Source organism: Conger conger, chromosome 4 (genome assembly GCF_963514075.1).
Source record: "Conger conger chromosome 4, fConCon1.1, whole genome shotgun sequence".
NCBI classification, from domain to species: Eukaryota; Metazoa; Chordata; class Actinopteri; order Anguilliformes; family Congridae; genus Conger; species Conger conger.
Genome location: NC_083763.1, coordinates 60,798,761 through 60,810,580, shown reverse-complemented (window position 1 = coordinate 60,810,580; position 11,820 = coordinate 60,798,761). Strand labels below are relative to the sequence as shown.

Sequence of the window (11,820 nt, the reverse complement as noted above, 5' to 3'; positions counted from 1 at the left end):
TTTAGCTGGCACTGTAGTCAAGTATGCCAGGACTTAATTGCTCGAAATAAGTAGGCATACAGCCACAGAGTTCCCTTGGATGCCATTATACATTGTTATGCATTTAGTAAACATGCTGCATGGTTGAATAGATATGTCAGTTGGCAAATATGCCCACCCTTCATGCAAACTGAAGTAGTGATCATAATTCTTAATTCATGCTAGCATTGCACCGTGCTGTAACTGTCATTTACCCCATTTCACAAACTAGAGCCTAATTATCCCCAGATAAAGGTTATGGTAATATTAGCAAAAGGTAGCATAGTGATCCAATTAATTAACCAAATAAAGCATTCAGGGTTTTAACTGTTTAAAGGTTTTTGGGTTGTGTACAGGGTTAGGACCATGGTTCAGTTAGGCTTCTTTGAGGGTTTGTCTTAGACACACATTTGTCCCAATAAATAGTAGGTTACGTTACAAGGCTAAATTGATCACATAAAACTTCTCTGTAGTTTAAAATAGCCAGAGTAATCCATTTTAAAGGTATTGATGGCCAAGGAATGGAATCAGCAATACAATGAGCCAGGGCATGGAAGATTATGGGAAGCTCATTTTGTCCATGAAAGCATAGGAACAAAGAGACTGGAAATTCCAGCTGAAATGGGAAATCCTGAGGAACAATAAGAAGGGGCTGTGGTTTTTCTCTTGAGGTTGAAGCATGAAGCTCATGGTAGTCTGCACAGGACAGAGCATCTCTGTTCATTGTTCTACATATAAAACTGAATATTTTCACTGTCTGAAACCTGCTCCAGGTGGATTTAGGTAGTACTATGGAAAGTTTCATTCGCGATAGTGTTGAGGGGCCATAGATATGCGAGTTGAGCCATTTGAATGCTGAAGTGTTTTCAGCCGGTAGAAACGTGAGATTCTTCAGGCATATTTGGAAAATTGGAGCTCATTGCTGGCATCATATACATACTTTGTAAAAATGTGAACTTGTTAACTAGTATGAAGAAAATGCACACCTGCTTTATAAACTTTGGGTTTATTCATTGCCTTGCATTCGAAGGCTGGATTTTTATCCAGCCTAACCAAACAATAAGGAACGGTTGTGGCAAAGTATAACAAATGTTATTTTATGACATTTTCACCTTTATTTATTATCTTTGAAAGTGGATGCATTAGTATACAATGTACTGCACCAGGTACATACTGTAGGCTGGCTGAGTGAAGAGTGGAGGCAGTTTAAGTCAGCCAGAACAAGAGTGGCATTTAATGAATGAATCAAGATTATGGGGCTTGCATAGGCTACTGCATTTACCGTGAATAGCCTACTTCCCCTTTACTTGATAAATAAAAAGGAAATCCAAGACCCTCAGTGAAACACAAAAATGATTTGGCAACAGTCTCTCTCCTCAATTTTAATTATTCAGGTCCTTTCCATCACAGTGCTTCTGAAGTTCTGATGAAATAGTTATATAATCTACCCAAGCCAGCCCCACAGAAATCCCCCAAAACCGAACCGTCTAGGTTAGATTATGGAGATAGTGAATGGGGATTGGCTATAATTAACGTCTCGCAACAAAACGTCTCAAAAATTTGTCAGAGTGGTGTGAGGAGGTCCCACACACTCACCATTGCGAAATGATGTGGTAAATTCACCCCTGCTCTTAGAAATGCAATAGAAACCCACACGCAGGAGGGATGGATGTGTAGAGAAAAAGGAAGGCCAGCACACTTCACTCTTCCTGAGACTATGTTTTTAAGACATCTCTTTGGCCATTTGCAGATAGGACTTGAAGTTTCTGTATGTGGTTTCTGCGCGTGGATAATTGTCTGTCGGTGTTGGGTATTGTGGAGGCCAGCTGAGCTCCATGTGGAACTGCGTTATAACACTGTAAGTAGTGCAGTAGGGGAAAGGTTTGGCACTCTGCGGGGTTGGGGGTAGCAGATGGTTCCAACCACACCTCTGTTGCCTAAATAAATTAATGGCACTCCAAAGACAATGCACTGTGCCTTCTTGGTTAGCATCTGATAAATACAAGCCCCCTGTGTAAAACTCTAGCCTGAACTACATTTTGCCAGTTAGCCTATGCCTCTTAGTGTCATATTATAGCCTAAATCACATTTTCATTGGATCAGCCCTGCCCTCTACTGCAGTCTATGGTGATAAAGGGTAGGGGGAGTAGTTACTTAGTCGTAGGTACTTTGCTTCCATTTTTTGCTGGAGTCTTGGTATGTTCCATTCTTCAGAAAGTCGTCATACAGTAGCATTTTTTATTTACCTCTATTTACCTCAAGCCTATTTGCCAACAGTTGTTGACTGTTGTATGTGTTATTACTTTGTATGTGGCATTTCTTTAAGTGAGCTACAGACTGCATGCACTTGAATGCATTTTTTAAAGAAAATGAGCAGGATGGGGGGGAGGGAGGGGACATGGTTTGTTGATATGATCATAATACCCAGTGAGGCATATGGTTCTATGTAAGCGGAGTACAAGCTGATTACGGTGCGATTAATTATTCTGAATGGCCTGGGTGACTATAGTGTACATTCCTTGTTTTCTCATGCCATTTCTCATGTCCACAATAGCCAGTGGTGCAAGCACAGCCTGATGGACTTGTTCAGTTAGTGTCTGAGTTTGATGAGATGACCCCAGTTGCCTGACTGAAAGTAATATACTTTAAAACAGCTCCACACTTACTATGATCACAGTCCTCTTTGTCTGTATCTTTGAATAATGAATTTCTGCATATGATACACTTAAAAAACATTATGGTTACCGCTACTAGTCACAAACGCATGATTTTGTGTCTGTATCGGGAGAAAAAGTAGCTCATTTGAAATGGCTACAGAAGCTCAAGGGCTATGGCATCCGGCTCTGACTTCGCCTCAGTGTTCCATTTCCTATCTGCTAAAGTTTATCCTCAGCATCCTCACCCATTCCCCCTCCAGATTCCTGGAATTCTGATGTGTGAGCTGCAAACATCCCAAACATTCGTCAGGCCCTGTGTGGGCCACATGCAGTGTGTTTGTGATGGAGTGACCTTATGTGGAGTTTACCATTGGCAATGGAAACTATTTCTCTATGATAATAAATAGAAATTGCCTTGCCCAGGCTTTTCATAAACGATATTCTCTGTGAAAGATGAGGTCTTATTGAGAATAACTATGTTATTGCTTATGTTTGCTGAAACATATGACTTGCTGCCCAAGTTCCCTATGTTTCCTACTGTAACACTGGTAATTGTGATTTAGGTTTTCACTATTAAGACCTGCAATGATACGTTTCTTATGTCTGAAGGTTGGAATGGATCTACAGCACTTATGGTTTGTTTTGTGGCTCACTGTCAGACGCAAAGTAATTGATGTACAAACATTTTGGCTTTTAATGAACATGGTTACAATAAGAGACTGCGTCATACTGTGGTCAATCAGTGTCAGTATTACTGAGTATATTGTAGGCCTAGACCAAATTAGATACTATTTTCTCTGCAAAGTATTTCAAGTTAGTGTATCACAAATTTAGCTTCCTTTTTATATTTAATTTCCTACCTGCTTAATGTGTAGTTCTGAACTGCATTTTTTATTCTATAAGCATGTTATATCATGTATTTTATTTACACTGTTACCTGTGCCTGTGCTTGTTCTGTTAGAGTTTAAAATGAGTTCAATAAATTATGGATCATATGTGTTGTGGCAAGAAAAGCACTGATTTATTTTTCATCAAACAAGCCTTAGTAACCAAGTACAGGTTCTGCCTACAGTAAAGAACTGAGATTTTTGGTACTCAGGTTTGCACTTTTGTGTGATTTATTCACCTGTGACTTTATAAAGCATTTTAAAAAAGTGACAAAAGACAATCCTTGTCATTTCTGTACAGTAACACCAATATCATCTGTAATCTCAAACTTCTTTCTTTGTAGTCTGTTATTTATGTCTGCTTTGAATTGTTACTATACCATGCTTTGCAGGTTAGTTTTTATAAACATTTCTGGCCAATAAAGAAATGTTGAAGTAATCAAAAAGCACGATGTTCAACTCGCAGCCTCTATTAGGTGCTGTAGTTACTGCAGTTGACCCAGAAACTGATATTTCTGTTCTATAAAGAGTGGAGTAATGCTTCCGGTTAAACACAAACCGGAACCATGATATTTATTTATTCATTTATTTTAGTTTATTATTATTTTTTTTATTTTTTTATTTATTTATTTATTTATTTTTTTTAAGATCCTTCACTTCTTAATTTTGACCACCAGGACAACACATCGTTTTTAAGCTTCTATTTTGTTCCTGTATGTGAAGAGAATTAAATAAAATGAAAAAGGCTACCTTTTAAATTAAACCATGTTTCAGAGCACACGATTAATACACAGCAAGCATCGAATGGAATGGAATTTGTGCATTTGTTAATTCAGCTTGTTTATTTAGATTTTTCCCCTCAGATATGCTTTCTAGAATCTTTGTTAGCTTGCTGTCAATGTGTGTATATATAGGCTTCTTTAATCATTTTTTTATTTGGTGCTATAAACAGTGATACTACTATATGTCTTAATGGTATTATGGATTTGGATAAAATAAACAAAAATGTCTCAATAAATGGACCTGAAACTGAATACTGTAGGCATATAGCCAGAATTAATTTAGCTGGCTCTCCCTCAGCAGTTAGCGTACTGTCACTTTTACTGTTTAGAAAAGTGAGTTTAAGTAAACCACAAAATACTGTATATTAACAACGACCCATGTACTGCATGAAAAGCGGTTTTATTAGGTGAAACGTAGGCAAGTGAACATTCGTAATCTGACTTTCACCATCCCCCCTCAACCTGTTTGACAACCATGCCATTCAGCAGTGACATTCTCACTTTGTTCACGCCCCGTGTGAAGGAGTTTCTAGGGCTCAAAGTCAAGCTAGCTGAAGCTCCTAAGCTCCAGTTCTAGGCAGAGACAGGCACTTGCCACACAACAGTGTACGCCCATCATTATGGCCAGAGAAGTAGGCCTCAGTCACGCTGCAGCAGTAGGGAGAGTTGGGGTTGTCAAGGAAACCGTTTGGTGGACAACTGTGTTCTTTGTGTGGGAGGTCCGATTTCCGGGACAGTCCTCTGAAGTAACTGCCCTTGTGAACTCCTAATGCTGCAGCCATTGTACTGTATGTTGTGTGTGCCTGGTTTTTTGCCTCTGTGTGTGCTTGTGCAGGGATATGTATGAGTGAGCAAACAGAGAGTGTGGGTAGTTTATAGGACAGTGATGCTGTATGATACTATATTCTTTATATATATATATATATATATATATATATAAAATGGTTATGAATGTCTAGTACCATGTAGCCATGCTGCAGCGTTTGCAATTTCTACTGCAGAAGTTCATTGCTCTGTCTCAAATACTTGAGCTACATGCATGGTTATTTGTGGAACCTGCTTTCCTCAAATGCCTATGAAATAAACAGCAAAGGGGTCTCATAACCATCACCTTAGTCCTCCCTCCTGATTTACAGTACAATAATAATAATTTCCAATATCCCTCTTGTCTAACCAAAAAAAACAATTGCTCTTACAATGACTATTTTTGTTTAGAAAATTAAACCTTCATGTGTATTTTACTAGTTATGGATTTGATGCTTTAACCTGTGGAAGAACCTATACACTCGTAAATCACTTTGGATTAAGCGTCTGCCAAATGACTAAAATGTAAATGTCATAAACTTCTTGCGATTTAAAAGTTGATCTATCTATAAAGGTCCCATACTGTGTATTTTCCAATATTTGATCTTACGTTCTGATATCCATAAGAAATTAAGGTTCATTATCCAGCATCTCTCATGAGCTTTACCAAGAACAGGCTCTTTTAGCGACTGTGTGTTTAAAGGCCCGGACACACTAAACCGACGGTCGGCAGCGGAGCGCCGACAAAGATCGCCTTGCGTCGATACGCGTCGTTAATGTTGGCTGTGCCGAACACACCGCAACGACGGTCCGCCGACGGCCGAGTTGCACGTACGTTCTGCGCCTCCGTGAGAGGTAATAACTCTCCACACCAGCAGGTGGCGGTAGTCTGTATTTGTCTTTCAAAAAATGGAAACCGGAAGACCGGGGAATGCGTTTGCATTGCGTTGGACCTAGAAGCAGCCATTGTCTCGCTCACAACAAACAGTTTGCAGCAATTTCCTTGTTCTCTCGCTATTTAATAATACTAATCGAAAATTATGTCTGGTAGTGATAGTAACTTTGGAATGGCTTGCTTTCGTCGCTTCCGTTTCTCTTCTCGTGCACTGATTCGCTAGCTGGACAGCCAATCAGAGAGCTCTCTCTCATCGACGGCTCCGGGGGCTCCGACGCCGATTCAACATGCCGATTCAGCCCTCCAAAACACGACGACGGAGTGTCGGCGTGCGGGACACACCGGAAAGACTCGGCCGACAGGGCGCCACCGACGGCCGACCGTCGGTTTGGTGTGTCCGGGCCTTTATAAGGCTCATTGACATCAATAAAACTCTTTTCTGATTGGCTGGCTAGCTCCAACTAACTGAAAGGCCTGTGTGCAGAGTGCTTGGATTTGTTCTGGTACAAGGTGGGCCATGCTGAAGAAAACAAGTGTAACGAGTGCACATTTTCTTGATACACATTATAAAAACTCCTTTATAATGCACATAGCAAGGGAAATGTCATTTACCACAATATGGCACCTTGAAGGTAGATTTATTATATTTTAACTATCACACTTCATCCACATAAGTTGGCTGTTGACTAATATAGCCATCCTCGCAAAGTGTCTGGTCATTGTTCAACCTTTTATGAAGGGATGCATCACTTGTTATTCAGTGCTCAGGTACTTCCTATCCTCTGTGTGCTCTTTGCTTTGCCTATTTGGCTTGGACTTTCAAGTGTAATTTCAAGTGTCAGTGGCCTGTTAGCCCCAACTTGGGCTAATAGCCTCCGTGCTATGAGCATGACCACGCTGATGCCTCCACCCAACATCCAGACATGTACTGAACCTTCCTAATGAACCAATGGTCCATTGCATATTCTAAAGACTTGTAATCTCATGCAGGTGGCAGTGATTCAAGCCAACTCTAACTCGTCTGAAACACTGGCTGACTGGTTGGAAAGCCTAGTCTTGCAGTCTGTACGTTGCTATTTCAACAGCTCTTGGAGATATATCGACTCAGGTCCAAACCAGCCTGTTAATGGTGGATTGGGATGCATGACAGGGCTGAGCTGTGTGGAACTCAGGAAGCGTTAGCATGCATTCATTTCCTGCCCAGGGCCTTCACAGAGGACGTTTGCCAGCTCATTTTCTAAGCCCTTGCAGGAACAGGGATGTTGTAGAATCTCATGTGGAGGTGTGACACTTCCACCTCCCCTGAGGTCCTGGGTCTCCTCGTGTTGTCCTCATGCCCATTCTGCCTCTTGTGGGTATCGCTCTGGTAGTGGAAGTCCTTGCCAAGGCAGACAGAAGGAATGGATGCTTACAGTAATGGAAGCTGGTTTGAAACATCCCTGGGCACTCGGGGGGTAGCTGTAAATCATTGCCAGAAATATCAATAATGACAAAAACCTGGAACCAATAATTCCAGGTTATCCTAGACTGCATTTGGTTTGACTTTCTTCCAAATTGTCATCTTATTATTCTGCTGGCACAGTAGCTGATACGCAGTCTAGGCTCTGCCCCAAGTGCTTGTAATTTATTTTCCGAAATAAAAGTTGGAACAGTTAGTAAGATGATTGCCACTGAGTGTTTTCTCTTCTGTAATGAAATGGGGCAAATTCATTTTCCGCCATTACAAGTACCATTAAACCTGCAATACATAATCCTGATGGCATGTCCCTGCGGTGGGATCAGAATATCACTTAAGTAACTCCTACACAAAACTGATATTTCATTATAAATATTTCATTAGAAACATTAGAACTAGGCCAGTGAGTCCTGTGGCCACCAGCAAATTATTAATCTTAAGGAGGAGTTGCAAGTCTCATGGATTCCAGAATTGAAGTCACAGAATTGAAATTCAAAGTTCGAAGTTATATTGCCAAGAAATGAGGAATGGCCATAAATCTGATGGGCTGCTGTGATTAACCAATCCCTTTTCATGGTTCCAGATCGAGCTGGCAGCATCAGCACACTGGACTCCCTGGACTTTGCCCGATACTCGGATGACGGGAACAGAGAAACGGACGAGAGAGTCGCAGGTAAGGAGAGCTGTCTGTCAGGTGGTAAGTGTGTGGCATCGTGCCGTAGCCAAAGGTTGGGCACTGACACCATAGACAGAGACAGAGGTGTTCAAGGCAGACTTCCTGGTGTGATGCAATGATCTGTGTTATGGGTTTGTTAAATACCCACATTGTGAACTCCTGTTCAGCTGCACAATAACCGTGATAAATCCAGCTTTGTACTGTCCCAGTATTGTAGCAACGTTCTCTATTGAAGTCAGGTTAATAAAGTACATTATTAAAGTTACTAAAAAGGTGCTATAGGTTTGCTCACATTTCACACCATGGAGGTACAGCACCAGTATGTAGATGTAATTGTCGACTGGACTATATTATGCCCCTTAAAATAATTGGATTTACTGTACCAAACTGTAAAACACGCTCCTTTCTTTCGTCTGTTCCTCAAAAACTCCCAAGCACAAGTTCTTGCATTTTCCATTAATCGGTGTGGTCAGCTGACTCTAGTCATTTCTGAATGCCCTTCTGTCTGAGAATCTCATGTGATCAAGACACATGGTTGCCCGCTTAAGATGCCAGAGTTTCAATCTTCAATTTCACACAGTCTATTTTCTGGATTTCTTCCGCAGCACACTGATTATTTATTTAGCGGGACGTGTACTGCGTTTATATGTGTGAGGACCTGGGCCCTCTCTGTTGAACTCTGCTTGGAGACCCTGCTCCTTCCAGTTTGTGTGTACTGGTCTGTGTCTGTGAGGCATCCCAGCATGTCAGTGCTTAATGCCCATGCTCTCAGCGAGCCCTGCTTCCCTGGACGTGGCAGTTAATTCAAATTGACAGCACAATTTTCAGTTAGTGGTTTGTTTGCTACAGATGGTGCCATTCATTGTTAAAATCTTTTTATTTTCCTATAAAGGCAACAAAAGACAGTAATCTCAGCCAGCCTTCTCAGCAGGCACCATTAAAGAGGCAGAGCAAATGAGATTAACTAACCCAATGAGGGGAACATTTTCCTTTACTTTTACCTTTGCACAGGTCTATGAAATATACATTTTTGTGCTGCAAAGTGCCTAGCAAGTGCTTTTTCTGTGTGTGGAAGTTTAAAGTGTCAACTCACTACACTGTAGTTAAGGCAACAGTAACAGAGATGCATAGTGTCTGCTGTATCATTTTCCCATATGTACAGGAAGTTATTTTGCATTGTGATAACGGTCTTCTGTTACATTGTGTAGCCTTGTGAAACCTTCCTTGATTCACTGTTAAGGAACTGTTTCAGCAACATTAAGTAGGCCACAAATGAAATTGATGCTTTCAGTAAAAAAATTTAAAATAAAATTGTAAAGAAATAAATGGGGTAAAACCAGCCATTTGGTAAATAGGTTGTGTATGTGTATGTACAGCAAGCTAACAGAATGTGTATGTTCAGTATGAGGAAAGATTTATGAACCATGCAGCAGAGAACGCCCTATGTTGAGGGCTCATAGCTGAAAGCAGCATGGTGCCTCCATACCTCCAATCTGGCCTTCGATGAAAATAAATGCTTCTTTTTGAAATATTTTATGTCCTGGCTGTCTGACTCTGGGTTTTCTGGCTTTCTTCTGGTGTATTTTAAACAAAGGAGTATTTCTTTTTCCAATACTGGACTACACACCATGCAAACTAGCAATCCCTCTGCTAACTGCCACCTCTTTTTTTTTTGTTCTAAAGCTGTGCCATCTGTTGCATTTGCATTTTGTGCATGGTTGATCCGCACTGAAATCTAGCTTGGGAAACGACAGTCCTCAAAGTGAACTCCTGGTCCAATTTCCTCTTCCAGTTGTTTTGCTGTTGGGCGAGACTGCCATTGTCTCTCTCTGCTGTCGGACGATGTGATGTCACTGCCCCACTCTTGAGAAGTGCCTGAGCAAAGCTTCAGAAGGAAATGGGAGGTCCAGGAGGTTTACTGAGAAATAGTGTCACCAAAGGGCATTCCATCACTTTGAGAGAGAGAGAGGATTTTGATTGGTTGCGGATCACCGGTGCACAGCCATGCAAAGCGTGCCCTGCTCTCCATGCTTCTCCAAACCCGTTTCTTTATGTTTCCTGACCGTTGCTGTCAACGCAATGGGGATAGCTGATCTCTCAGGCCTTCTGTATTCCTGTTTTTCTCCCTGTTCTGTGTGGCTTTGCAGTGTGACGATTCTGTGTGCCACTCCACGGTGAAAAGCAAGCTGGGCCGTTTATGTTTATGCTTCTGAAATTGTATCGACACGCTTCACAGCAGTTACATAAAGGAAGCACACACAGTACCATACAGGAGTATCGTTTGTTGCCTCAGTGCCGATGGTGTAGCAAGAATATGTAACTTGTCCTGTATGATGCAGCACTTTTAAGACTAACTATGATGCCATGAGCACTACATTCAGGAGCAAGTATAGTTCTTTAAAATTTTACATTTCCAGAACTGGCTTATCTTTTGCAAAATCTGTTATCTCTAGTATTATTGTACACTCGTAAGCATGAATCACTAGAAACTCAAATAATGTTCTCCCTTGAATCATAATGTTCCTGAATTCAAGATGTGGGTGTTGCCCTACGGTTTCAACACAAGCAGCAGCAGAACTTGAATGCACTGACTTTGTAACAGCTCAGCACTGCTAATCCTCGGGCCACTGACTGATCCCACTCCCGCAGCGTTCTCATTGTAGAGATCCCTGGTCAGACAGCACTTAGCATCAGGCATCAAAAAGCTGAAAGTCCCGTCTGCAGTATGGAGACTCCACCAGTCTGCTCTCCCAGCAGCCTCTGCTGCATGCGTACACCAGTTCCATAGTTTGCATGTTCCTCTGTTTATCTTTTTTTAAATTTCTTTGTTTTGTTTTTTTGGCTTCTTAGAGAGTGTACTGCTTTTGTTTGGTTTGGTTTTTCATGCCCATCCTTGTTTTTTTGTTTCTTTTTTTGTTATTTCTTTGTTCCCGTTTCTTGGTTGGATGCCTGTGTGTGTTTAATCCACTCCCTGTCCAGTCCTGGAGTTTGAACTACGGAAAGCCAAGGAGACCATTCAGGCTCTGCGCGCCAACTTGACTCAGGCAGCAGGTGGCGTACTTCATACTTTTACTACTTTCGTCTTTCTGCTTTGAGAGCCCCTCAAGCTCGCCGGGCCGGTGAATGGATGGAGACCAACCAGCAGGTGTGGTTTTCTTTCTTTTGCAGAGAGCGAAGTTCCCTCGCAAGAACGAAAGAACTTCAAATCAAGCCCTGAAATTCAGGTGCGAATACATTTTCTGCTTTTCTTTTTGTTTACTTTTATTTGTATAACTAAATATTCATGATGTTTTTTTCTTATTAAAACATCATTATCTTTCTTTGTGAAAGTAATGAGGATATTATGAATTTGTGTTAAAGCAATTTATTGAATTAATGTATTTTGTTTTCCCCCCAGGAAACTATCCGCCCTCTTGAAAAAAGAGCACTGAATTTTTTAGTCAATGAATATTTATTGAAAAATAATTACAAGCTTTCGTCCATAACATTCTCGGATGAAAATGATGATCAGGTAATTGTAACGATTTCTATGTAATGCTGTCTGACTGACTGTACATCTCTCATAATCTTTCCTGTTTTCTGGGAATCAGTGGACAGTAGTGCCAATTCCACTGTTCAATACAGGTGTGATCTTGCTTTTTTTAT

At 41.1% G+C, this 11,820-nt stretch overlaps 1 protein-coding gene across 4 annotated transcripts in view; it reads left to right on the top strand.

Moving 5' to 3' along the window:
* relch (RAB11 binding and LisH domain, coiled-coil and HEAT repeat containing) overlaps nucleotides 1-11,820 on the top strand; it is a 36,357-nt gene that overhangs the window by 1,491 nt on the left and 23,046 nt on the right. For 3 of the 4 annotated variants that reach the window (XR_009708463.1, XM_061237494.1, XM_061237493.1), the window contains exons 2-5: nucleotides 8,083-8,172; nucleotides 11,155-11,226; nucleotides 11,344-11,399; nucleotides 11,573-11,686. Coding sequence is in view for 3 of the 4 variants with exons in the window: in XM_061237494.1 (XP_061093478.1) it covers nucleotides 8,083-8,172; nucleotides 11,155-11,226; nucleotides 11,344-11,399; nucleotides 11,573-11,686 (332 nt within the window). In the remaining variant the exon portion in view is untranslated. The remainder of the gene's footprint in view (nucleotides 1-8,082; nucleotides 8,173-11,154; nucleotides 11,227-11,343; nucleotides 11,400-11,572; nucleotides 11,687-11,820) is intronic. The other variant, XM_061237496.1, reaches the window with a different exon arrangement.